Here is a 12,960-nt window from a genome sequence, read left to right as displayed (position 1 = left end):
GTTGCAACATAAATTTTAAAAAACAAATCCATTTTTTTGCTGTTTGATATTTTTATTTGTATGTTTTGGATCCAAATCTCTTTGCTTACCTTCTGCTCCATGTTGGACAAGTGCTGGAGGGTGCTGGAGGGAGAAGGGACACTCTTTATCTTTAACACTCGCTCAGGGCCTATCAGTGTGAGAAAGCAAAAGCGCATTAACAAGCATTTAATGAAATAAGAACGCACAAATGTCACAATGTAGGGACATGCAATCCATCACCACTAGAGGTCACCTGCTCTTTTGATTCGGTCTTAACCATTCAGACATGTTTAGCAGCAGTAAGATGTTTAGCTAATGTAGGATGGATGTAGATTAATGATAAAATATATGCACATAAGCATAGATTAAAAATGTGCTACTTAAGTAATAAGCTGTAAAAAGTAAAGCCCTTGCATAATATATAAAAAGGCAGCATAGGTGTCAATGTATACATGATTATGAGTATGAGCATTGATCTGCCAAGGCCAGAGGGGACAAATGGTAATAACAGAGGCCAGGTCACCATGGAAACACAAGAGAGTGACTCCAAATATTAAATTATCTCACGCACACGCGCACACACACACACAAATGGTAATTAGAAATTCAGAAGTCCTACTGTTCACCAGAGGGCAAGTTATTATGGGGAAAGAATCATTTAAATTCACTCACACTTTCACAATGTAGATAACGCTCAAAAATGATGAACCTCACATCGTTATACAGTCATGCAATCTGAATGACTCATTTTATCATTTTATGTTTGCTCTAATGGGTTCTTTGTGATCTGAATGAACACAGGAAGTGGAAATATTTCAATTACACTCCTACTGTACCAATGTTATTCGGCCTTGTAGGTGTAATGAGATTTTATTTTATTCCTTCAGAAAACTAAATGGTGATCTCAGAACCATGATGCAGAGATAAAGAATATAAAGCCCTAGTGTCTGACCACAGATGTAGCCATGACCTATTTGGTGCCCTAGTTTTACTTGCCACCACTCCATCCACACCCCTGCCAACCTTCTCCACCCTCAGGCTAGTCAGTCATATCTGTAATCTGTTTTGTGTTGCATGTAGTGTCATTTTTTTCATTCTCCATTTTTCTAATGATTTATTTAGAGTTTGGTTTGGTTTTTGTGCATTCATACAGCAAAAAAGGAGAAGACATCTTAGAGTATTTTATATAGACTATGTTAAATATGTGCTCCTGATTGCTGTATATATGAATGTACAAACATACAATGCACTATGCCAGGCCTTGAAATACTTGAAATACTGGATGGAGTTTCACACTCAACAATGACTTTGACAACACTAACTCACACTTACACATCATGCACTTACACATCAATATTTAAATGTCATGTGTGCATTTGTTAAATTATTCATGTAGATGAATGGTATGGAAGTGTGTTCAGAGTCCAGATCACTCATTCAGTCTCTCTCTCTCTCTCTCTCACTCACACACACACACCCACACACACACACACACACACGTATATAAACCTAGTGTCGCTTAAAAAGACACATAAAGACAATGATCAGTCCACAGGAAAAGGGGAAGCTCCACACACGTGTGCAAATAAAATCTGTGGTTTTAGGATATCGAGCCATAAAATCTTTAACCCTCACTAAAGTCAAAGCAGATACATTGTTTCTAATTTTGACATTTTCAAATAATATTTTAATGCAAAATCCCTTAAATTTTATGATGATCTCAGTGGCATGTATATAATACATTTAAATCATTAAGTAACTGTATATCCTTATAATTCCAAGGTGGATTTAAGAGGGTATATAGTACCTATGCCTACAGTCTATCCATCAGACTGGAAAAAAAAATTAAATCGCAGCCCCTCAGGCTCCCAGCTGACTGATTATTTTTCATCTTACCCATGCATTTTCATCTATAAAGAACATGTACCTTGGAAAACATCTCTTAAATGTAATAGAATTTCTATTGTGAATTCTGCTGAGGTGCTACCTGCCTGCTGAGGATGAATGGACCCAATCTGACTCTGCACTGGGTAACATCAATACCACTCGAGCATACCGAGTCATAGCCAAGCAAATCGCCTCCCGTATGTCCGTGTATCGGTCTCCACCCACACACTCATACACACATGTTCTGCCTGTCTGCTTGCCCTTCATTGATCTTGAAACCAATGGTGAATACAAATACTCAGATCAACACATATGACTGACTCATACACACACACACACACACACACACAGGTGATCATGCAGGCACATATTAATAAGGCAGAGTCACAATTACACACTGGAAAAATTACATTCTGTACTTTTAAAGCATTCTGCATTGCACAAATACATGCACAGTAAATTATTCAAAGAATTAAGGAATATAATAAAGAGGAAAAAGGATGATTCTTACCGTCTCTTTCCCCACCTTTGACAGAGAGGCTGTGCTGCCAGATGATGATAATTCTATGTCTCTAGTGATACGCCTTTCCTCTCTCCATCCCTCCCTTCCTCTGCGTCTCTCTCACACCACACCACACTCTCTGTCCATTCATAATTTCACAGACATGCATGACAAGTGCACACACCCACCAGTCGAGACACACAGTGACGGTGATGGTGGCTGTTAGTGTGGTTTTGTGTGCGTATGCGTGTAAGTGGGTTGGACAAAATGTCATTTTTTTCCCCACAAAAAAGAAAAGATAGATCCTTATCATTTCAAGATGTTTTTAAGTGCGTGTTTATATAGACTGCATTCATTCACCAGAACAGTTTAATAGGAACACGTATACACCTACATACAGGTCAAGAGGTTCGGGTTAATGTTGCCATCAAACAGAAAGAAGCACAGACTCACCAAAACGGCAGGGTTGAAGATATGGTGAGTCTGTGCTCACTGCAGCCTCAGCTTTCTGTTCTTGGCTGTCAGGAGTAGAGCAATGTGGTCTTCTGCTGTTGTAGCCCATCTGCCTCAAGATCTAATGTCTTGTGCATTCTGAGATGCTTTTCTGCTCACCATGATTGTAAAGAGTTTATTTGAGTTACTGTAGTCCACCTGTCAGCTCAAACCAGTCTGGCCATTTTACATTTATGGCATTTGGCATACACCCTTATCCAGAACAACTTACATTTATCTCATTTATACAACTAAGCAGTTGAGAGTTTAGGGTCGTGCTCAGGGGACCAGCAGTGGCAGCTTGAACGCATCACTTTCCAATCAGTAGTCCAAAAGCTTAACCACTGAGCTACAATCCTTTTGCCTCTGACTTCTCTCATTAACAAGCCATTTCTGCCCACAGAACTGTAGCACACTGTTTTTTGTTTTTTTTTTTGGTTTTTTTCTCACACCATTTTGAATGTTGTGTGCGAAAATCCCACAAGATCAGCAGTTTCTGAAATACCAATAACCATGCTATTGTCAAAGACACTGACATGACATTTTCCCATTCTGATGTTTGATGTGAACATTAACTGAAGCTCTTGACCCGTATCTGCATCTTTTTATGCATTGCACTGCTGCCACATGATTGGCTGATTGGAGAACTGCGTTACTGAACAGGGGTACTGGTGTTCCTATTAAATTGGCTAGTGAGTATGTCTATCAGTATATACAAAACTACAATTCACATCTCAGCACTCATTTAAGTGGGAGTTATGAAACTCACTAAGTTCCCATTATTGCCTTTTGTTCCTAACTAGAGAACTCCTGCACAAAAAATTAACGGTTATTAACACAGTGATATTAAAACACAGCCAATTAGATCAGAGAAGTGACCTGTTCCTCACTCCTACTGAAATGGGAAGCGCAACGTCCCTGATGAGGTCATCAGACCGTGCTAGAATTCATGCGATATTAATTCTGATAAATAGTAAGATATCAGCAGAGGTGAAAAGTACTTAGAAAGATTGTAATTTATCAAATATAATAAAAATTTAATAAGTACTCTTACACAATTACATTTCCACTCTTTGCCTTTTCAGACCTCTCAGGTTCTCACTACCAATCTCAAACATTAATTCTTTTCTCCTGTCGACGAGTTACAAATTCACATTATTTATCGATTATATTTATACTCCGGCGCTGCTGAAGTCTCGATTCTGATTGGTCAGAGATAACAGCAGCTCTGACAGTATTTCCAGCTGTAATTGAAATCATTTCAAACATCAGTTACACTATCATAATAAACTGTAGTAATAATACACTATCATTATATCACATATTCTAATGAAAAACACGGGTAATTGTTGATACTGTGAAGTTTTCTTTGAGAGAATGTTTAGTTAGCATTTATGGAAGGAGTCTCCAGTGTCAGCACTTTGTAACAGTCAGAGGTAATGCTGTAATTTGTAATAATGCAGTTTTCCAATATGGAGGGCTTTGCAGTTTCTTGGTAACATGACAAGCTGCATTTGTCTTATTAAGTTCCAGGTGAGGGGGTTAAAAAAAGAGAGGTGTGGTGAGTGAACGACTGTTTGTAGCTGTAATTACGCAAGTGATAACGGAAACTAATTTGTACTTGGGTGTTCCACAACCTAACTATAAATGAATAAAATGTACATGTTGTGTTTTAGTAAATAAATTGTTAGCACTGGCAAGCTGCAGTGGTATAAGAGGAATGAAACACTTCGGTATATGCCGTTATTGGGGAAAAAAATTAATAAATCAACCTTCGGATGGTAACAGTAACTCTGCTTCGCATCAGGCCGCATCACATCACATCATTGTTGATATTTTCCTATAAAAGAAGGAGCTATCATTTTTTATTCCTTACATAAAACGCTCAATCAAATCTATATCAATTGTATTCATACCACAACCAATCATCTTTTGCAAGCACTGTGTATTATTTTCACTTTCCCCAAGTAGATTAATAAAAAATGTGATCAGATTTTGTTTTATTTTATAATGACGTTTTAAGAAATGGTATAAACTTTAACCTTGCCTCAACCCTAATCTTTACCATGTACTTCCACTTCAATCAAGATTTACACCTCTGTATCAGATAGATACAGTAAGTGACTGTAGGTTATAAATTATACATGGAGACCATTCACACCTCATTTTCCAGTATCAGACTGTATTAGATCTGAAGAGCAAAGGGAACAGTGCAGAGAACAAAATCGACACAAAATTACACACGAAAAACTAAATTAAGCACAAATCTTTAACAAAGAGTTCATTCCTTTTTTTAGGACAAATTCATTCAAGTGAAAAAAAATCATAAGTGAATAAAAATTTCATATAAAGCATGTGCAAGTGCATCGAATAATACTAAATAAATATAGTACAAGCACGCTTGATCATAATGCTAATTATACAAAATAAATACACAATACAGAAATCTCAAGTTTCTGCACCAGGTTCCCTTTGCTTCTACTTTATCTTTTCAAAATGAACACAGTATCAATGTTTAAGGTCCTTTCCAAATAATGTGTGTGGAAATATGCTAAATATGAAGCCTGGTCCACACATACTATGTACATATACACACTCACACACTCACACACTCACACACTCACACACTCACACACTCACACACTCACACACTCACACACTCACACACTCACACACACACTCACACACTCACACACTCACACACTCACACACTCAGTGTGACGTTCCCTTGGCGGAGCCTGCACAGTCACTCTGTTTTGTTTTATTCTTCTCTCCATTAGAGTCTTTATGATTTCCATTAATACAGGGCTTCTCCCCATTTGCTGCTTTCTCAGCAGGTTTCGTGTGCTTGTTCGAGCAGCTGTCCTGTACGTTCTTAGGTTTCTGCTCTTCACTCTTTCCCTCACTCTGCTGTGCAGGAATCTGTAAGAACAAGGGCAGCTCCAATTGTTCTTTGGTTAATAAGCCGCGTTGGTCATCGGCTCGGCTACACTGCACGCGGGTCAGCATCTCCACTAGACCTGAGAGATATTAGAGATCAGAGACAGGGTGCAGGAAAGAAGAATTGTAAAAACTCAAAATATTTGTGAATTATGAATTATGAACAAAAAAGTCGTGACATATTTCTAATAAGTCCATCACTAGGTGATGCTCATTCCTGTTCCAGGCTAGCTCAAAGCTATGCTTGTAACATAGGTGATATTGAGTATTTGACAGAAACCCACATCCTCAACAAATGAGAATGGCCGGTAATATAGCGCAATAAATTCCACCACTTTGGTCGTGATGGAAATATTCCTTCGCTTTCGGACGGCTCTTGTCATTTTAGTATCAGTCACATGTGGTCTGCACAGTTTGGTGCCTCATTGTCTGTTTTGTACTAGCCATCTTGGCTAATTCTGCTAGCTTGTGACACTCACTGTACTCGGTTGTATGATGTAATCTCAAGTGACTACTTTAACTGATTGCTTTAAAACTACACGGGAAGCCCGACCTCCCCTAAAATTTCATTAAAATGTAGCAATGAAATATTTACCATTGTGTCTATTTTATTCATCACTCTTGGTGAAATTCAGTATTTTAGCGAATCTAACTATCAAATATCCCACTGTAATATCATGCTATTCATTCATTTAATGCAAGCTGTTTTCGGTGGACAGCACAGCCTGAGTGTTCTTCCATAAAAGGCTGTAGGACCACCGCTAATAGTTGTGTTTTACATGGAGCAAAGATCAACGCTCATTGGACAACAGGCTTCTGGGCTTCACTGGGAGTCAATGAGTGCTTCCGGGGTGGGTTTTCCTAGCCAATGGCAATCATTGAATCAGCTGCAAAATTCAGAGTTACAGTACTGATCAGCCAGTACCCTAAATCAGTAACAGTGTTAAATAATGTAAATAAATTTTAAGTACAAAAGTCTTGTTTGAATATTTGTGTTCGTTTGAGTAGCATAGCTGCTTTTTAGCGAGACATGGCAGTCACTGTTAATGCTGTTAACCTTAAAATTCAAAAAGTTTTTCATGGTCTTACTTAAGAGGCATGACTGAGAAACACTAGAGCAGACCAATGCCCAAGAATTTTTAATTCCGATGTCACTGAACAAAAACAGGTCCTAGCGTCTGTCTTAGTACAGTTGATTAGCTGACTGGTAGTGCTGGGAGCAGACAGCTGTGTTTCCCCTTTTTTAAAAACCACCAGCTGCCACTGGGTTAGTGGTGTTATCATTCTTTGCTTGTCTTAAAGTGTGCAAACTTTGCAATTAGCATTGGCTTGGTCTGAGATGATGAAAAACTGCCAGACTGATGACGTTTTTCACTTCAATGCACACCATTTTCCCTTTTTCCCCCTCAGTGCGTGTAGCAAGATCTGACTTACATTTGTGTTATTGATCGGCTAACTGTATTGACTAATCGGCTAATCTATATCGAATTGATCCTTCCGTCCCTAAGCGTAACATCGCGAAAGGATGGTGTACCTAATAAATTGCCAACTAATTGTAGGTAATTATATGTGACTATTAGCTAAACATGGATAACTACTACTAGCATACAATAATGTCCTCCAAATGTGTCAAAGAAATAAACTCAGCCTAGGATTAGGGCATTGTATGCTAGCAGCAACTCATCTCAATGCTAATTACAAAGCAACCAAATGCACAGTCTCAATGGCAGCAGCAGACACAGCATAAGGTCTATGGCAGTATATTCTAGCAGCACAATGATGGTCTTTACTGTTTATTTGGTGTGTAATGATAAACGAATGTTGATGCTACTTACCATCCATCTCATTTTTGGGCTTGGTGCTCGTTCTGCCTCGGTCTAAAGCTGGACTTCCCTTCACATCACCTCCACCTGAACCTGAACCAAGAGCAGCACAAAACAAAAATCAAGTGACACGTTAAACCACCAGAGTAATACTGATGGAATATGTATATGGAATTTATAATGTCTCGGATAATATAGCATGATAAATGTTTGATACAATATACAACTAAGAAAACAATTCATTGCCCAGTGGTGGTGTTCAGGAGTTTTGAAGTAACTTTCCTGAAGGAAAAGTTTGTCGCTTATTTGAAAAGTATGACCAACAATGATGAAGGAAGCTCATCACTGGATTTAATCTGGAGAAAGCGCAGAGTAATTTGATGTTAAGGATCATTACAAGTAACAAAGTGATCCAAGTCTGGCTTGCAAGATTTAAAGGAATAGTCTCCTGTGCTCCTTAAATACACTCTTAGCAAAAAAGGTTGAAGGGTTCTTTGGAAAGTTACTGATTCTAGTCTGCTAAAGTTGATCCATTTCCACCATTTGCAAAAGCTTCTTCTGTTGTAATGTTCTACATAGAACCATTAAGGGCTCCTCAGAGGAACTAACATAAAAACCTCTTAGGAAGCTAGATGGAACATTTTGTCCTAACCCTGTGTTGTCGATCTAGCAAGCGACAAACCGCATTTTTAACATTCTTCAGGGCAAGCTCAAACAGAGTAGAATTCAGTAAACTCAGATTTTTCACCATGCCAAAAAAGGAAACCGGCTGAAGTACGGTTCCTGTGCTAGCACTCAGTAATTGGCCTGTAAGAACCGAGAGACTCTGTGAGATGAAAAGCTAACGGGATGTGAAGTGGGTTTTGGCCACAGGGGTCTGTGAGCTGAAACACTGACATATTTATACAACAAGCCAAACACATGAAGACAGGAGAGCTTGTGTAGAGTAAAGACATTCAAAAAGATCAAAATGTCAGTCAGTTTTTTTGGTCTTTGACTGCTGACTCACTTTTGACTCGGTCCAGACAGAGAGTCTTGCTGGCCAGGCGTAACACCGTGGCGTCCATGTTTAAGGGTTCTTTCGATCCACTCTGACAGAAAGACAGAACATGGTTATTAGGTGTCACAGGAAATTATTACGCAATATAGAACTTCTAACAGCCACAGCAAGTGCAACGCTGTAAGCAGGTACTCTTCAGATAAGGCAGAATTTAAAAAAACTTTCACAACACACACCACAGTGATGACGGCATCCTGTGGTCGGAGCTGGTGTTTCTGTAGGACAGAGAACACAGCGTCTCCCAGAGTCTTACTCGATTTGGCCATGATGCCTATCGTCTTTCCTGTGAACACTATCTCCAACCTACACATGCACAACAAACAAATCATATCACATCACAACAAAAAAAGCTAGCATGTGAAAATATCTTTAACATAGTCAAATCTGTCTATTATTTCTTATAGCAAACTTATACATTACATTAATGTAATGCATCTTGTGTATACCATGGAAAATACATTTCTGTTTCCTGTAAGGTTTCAGTAAACTGTGTGTGACAGATGGACTCACGTAAACGTTATTCTGAGTTCCAGGTAGACCTGCTGATCCTGCAGGACAGAACTGTCCTGGTCCAAGGAGAGAGGCTGTTGCCTCTGACACACATTCTACACAACACAACAGGAAAACATTATTCAGCTGCTGCAAAGACTTAGATTATATCAGCCATCAGTCTACACCAATATCACCAAGCTGTGGTAATGTAATCATCGCTGGAGTCATTGGTTTAACCCACGTGATGTCATTTACTTGATAGAAAAGCACAGATCTCGACATCAATTCTATGTAAGTGCATTTATTTTGAATGGACACCAGACTTGTTGTGTATTAAAATCAGGGCAGTGCGTGTGTGACCTTATCCTTGCCCTCGAGGTAGATCACGATGTCTTTCATGGGGAAGCCTCTTTTCTCACACAGGCCACTCAGCATGTCGCGCAGAGTCAGACCGGCTCGCGCCGGCGCCAGGCTGGCCGTGCCATCGGGCATAAACACACAGCAGTACTTATCCGCTCGAACAGACGAGCTCGTCTCTGAACTGACAGGACTCGTGCAGCCATCCTGAGAGCGAGACCATAAGAAAAAGCAGGAATGACAGACAGAAGGATTTCTAACAGAATTTGATTGCGGTACATGGCAAAAAAGTGATATCTTAGCATGTAAAGATATCCTGAATAAAGGAAAAGTTATCTAATATCTCATTATGAGATTATTATATACCAAATATAAGACCATTGAGATTATTTGTAGACATGTTTACTAAATTCAAGCTTAAAATCTAGAAAGAAACGCTTGAAATAAGCAAGATAATCTGCCAATAGAATAAGACGATTTGTTTACAAACATATTCAAGATATATTTACTTGCTAAAATATCAAATTCTGCAGCATACTGATTTTAAATACATTAAATTTTAAATATTTCAGAATCTCTGTATAAATTACACCATCCATAAAGTGTCTTAACCAAGAGATCTTTAAGTCAAAGACTAGTCTTAACAGTAAATAAAAGAAATAAAACAGAAATAAGTAAAAATACCATATTGACTATATTAAGCCCATTTCTAAACATCTCAACATTGAAATTTTTCTATTGGCAGATAATTGCAATTTTAACAATTTTTGTTTTCAGACAGAAGATAAATCATCTGCCAATAGAATTATATTCAAATTAAAGCCTGATATTATTAAGCTTATTATTTATTTTCTAATAATAATCTAAAAATGAGAAATATCAGATAAATTTGGCATTATTCAAGATATTTTCACTGGCTTATAACTGGTTATAATTTTTTGCAATGTAGTTCAGTCTAAAATTAAAATGTATACAATGTATGTAATCCAAATGTAATCCAACATTAGCTTCTTGTATTATATTAGCTTCATAGCTCCAGTGCAAAACTTTAGAACTAACCACTCAAGAAAACTCTTCTTGGCTGAAAAACTATTCTTTTAAACTATAACCCGCCATTAAAATCTTGACCAGACATTTAGGATTTGTGGTGTGTTATACTTGCACACACACACCTCTGATCTGTTGGACAGTGACCCCAACTCCACACTGCTGCTGGATTTCACGGAGATCTGAGACTCCTGCCTCATCACTGTGACCTGGCGGTAAGATACATCTGCTAACACACACACAAAATTAGCACAAGGCATTGTTCGATTCCATAAGATATGAGAACACAAAGTTACACCAAATCAGTCCTGCAGTACCTCCCCATGATCCTCTCTTCTCAAGCTTCTTCCTTTTGTTGGCTTTGCTGTCAGATGATGGCGTTTTCACGTTTGTGCTCTGCTCACACACACACACACACACAAACACACACACATCAGGCCACATTAAAGTGTATACAGTATACAGCATACAGTAAAGTGCAAAAGTTTTTAATCCCCTATTTTACACTGAGTACAACAGTTTCAGCTTAGACCAAAATGTAGCTACTTCACTGGGGACTGGAAACAAGATCTCTTAGCAAGTGAACACATCTTCAATGTAGAATAATTCTTAGATAATTTTTTTAATAAACACACATAAGGTTATGAAGTCTATTTCTAGACATTTTACTAATTTTTTTTGCCAATCCTATTTGCAAATTATTTTGCTTCTTTCAATAAATAAATACCAGTAGAACATGAAACTACTTAAATGTACAGAATGCTCTTAATATTATTGGTTTTATAATACACGATTATTACGCAAAAGGAACACACTAGCAATCAGTGTTGCTAAAGATCATGTTCACACTAGCTACATGATGTATTTTATTTTAATATTATAGTAATATATCTGAAACTGTGTTTACATGTTTTTCAATAAATGCAGGTGGTAACCAGCTGAGTGTGTGCATGGACTTCTGATGATGCTCCCATGCAGAAAAAAATAAAATCCATGCAGAATGCTGTCACAAAAATGTGCAAGTCCATTGGAGTAAGTGACAGATGCTTGCACTGCAGTTCGGATCAGCCACAGGTATACGTGACTCTCAGAACACAATTCTGTTTTTTGTATTTTTTGAAAGCCAAGACAGGGATGCATATCAAAACAGAGACAATCCTGCTTCTACCCAGATTCAGTCCCAACCCTCAATAATGCCAGCTAGCTACATTAGCTGTGAGCTTGGTAATTCATGTTAATTGTTCAACACCTCAATCACCTGACAATCACCTGATAAACCGCGTCATTTGTGGCTGGAATTGTGGCTCTGTGTCACACGTTAATTTAAATAAAAATGTACCTGTAACTTTGCTGCTTGATTGTGGGAATGCAGAGTAACAGCATAAGTGAAGGAATGAATTTAAATCAGTGTTACCTTCCTGTCACTGGTTGGAGTGACACACTTATTTTGAGGCTCAAGGTCAGGCAGTGGTCGTCCCTCCACACTGGCCAGCATGCAGTTCTGATAGAGTGGAGAGCGCACGAACCGTGCGTAACTATCAAACTTCATCAGCTTATAGATCTGCCCAGGAAAGGGAAAAAAACCCAGACAGAGAGAAAGGCATTCAGTGACTTCAGGATTGCACAGACTATTGTACAAAACAGTCATATGCAAGTGGGTGTGTTGTGTCATATGCAAGTGGGTGTGTTGTGTACCTGTTGCTGGGCTTTGCTAAACATTTCTGGTGTAGGTTTCTCCAGGTCGCTCTTGTTAGTGCGTGCCGTGTCGTCTATGTTCACAGCATTGAAGGAATTCTCAGATAGATATAGATCATAGATGGAGCGGGCTTGCTTCTTCAGCTGAACGCCGAGAGGAAAAGGAAGAGACAGAACAAGCAGATGTTCACACCGGCATTATATTAATGTGACAAGATTTAACACCAACTGGGCCGTAAGGCAACATATCATATTATAATGATATACTACCTTAATCAGTATTATTAAAGTAAAACATACACACACACACACTAATATATATATATTAATATATACACACACCCACACACACACACAGTTAGGCCAAGTATTTGGACAATGACAGAGTTTTTGTGATTTTGCCTTTATACACCACCACAATGGATTTGAAATAAAACAATCAAGTTGTGATTGAAGTGTAGACTTTCAGATTTATTTAAGAGGTTCCACAAAAATATGGCATTTACCATTTAGGAATTATAGCCATTTTAAGCAAAGTACTTCCATTTTCAGGGGCTCAAAGGTATTTGGACAATTGACTGACAAGAAGTTAATTGACCAGGTGCGGTCCATTCCCTCGTTACGTCAAGACAAATGAAACAGAT

The 12,960-nt window shown here is 38.3% G+C and overlaps 1 protein-coding gene across 6 annotated transcripts in view; it reads right to left on the bottom strand.

The window, feature by feature from the left end:
- rgs14a (regulator of G protein signaling 14a) overlaps positions 1 to 12,960 on the bottom strand; it is a 32,911-nt gene that overhangs the window by 5,782 nt on the left and 14,169 nt on the right. For 5 of the 6 annotated variants that reach the window (XM_026919916.3, XM_034307619.2, XM_026919918.3 and 2 more), the window contains 11 exons: positions 12,317 to 12,460; positions 12,036 to 12,182; positions 10,939 to 11,017; positions 10,747 to 10,850; positions 9,578 to 9,781; positions 9,236 to 9,330; positions 8,902 to 9,028; positions 8,675 to 8,756; positions 7,678 to 7,758; positions 2,420 to 5,922; positions 90 to 169 (listed from right to left, as the gene is read on the bottom strand). In XM_026919916.3, the coding sequence (XP_026775717.3) occupies positions 5,615 to 5,922; positions 7,678 to 7,758; positions 8,675 to 8,756; positions 8,902 to 9,028; positions 9,236 to 9,330; positions 9,578 to 9,781; positions 10,747 to 10,850; positions 10,939 to 11,017; positions 12,036 to 12,182; positions 12,317 to 12,460 (1,371 nt within the window). In that variant the 3' untranslated portion in view covers positions 90 to 169; positions 2,420 to 5,614. The remainder of the gene's footprint in view (positions 1 to 89; positions 170 to 2,419; positions 5,923 to 7,677; positions 7,759 to 8,674; positions 8,757 to 8,901; positions 9,029 to 9,235; positions 9,331 to 9,577; positions 9,782 to 10,746; positions 10,851 to 10,938; positions 11,018 to 12,035; positions 12,183 to 12,316; positions 12,461 to 12,960) is intronic. The other variant, XM_034307620.2, reaches the window with a different exon arrangement.

This window comes from Pangasianodon hypophthalmus, chromosome 9 (assembly GCF_027358585.1).
Source record: "Pangasianodon hypophthalmus isolate fPanHyp1 chromosome 9, fPanHyp1.pri, whole genome shotgun sequence".
NCBI classification, from domain to species: domain Eukaryota; kingdom Metazoa; phylum Chordata; class Actinopteri; order Siluriformes; family Pangasiidae; genus Pangasianodon; species Pangasianodon hypophthalmus.
Note: the sequence above shows the minus strand (reverse complement) of the source record. Positions and strands in the feature narration are given on the sequence as shown.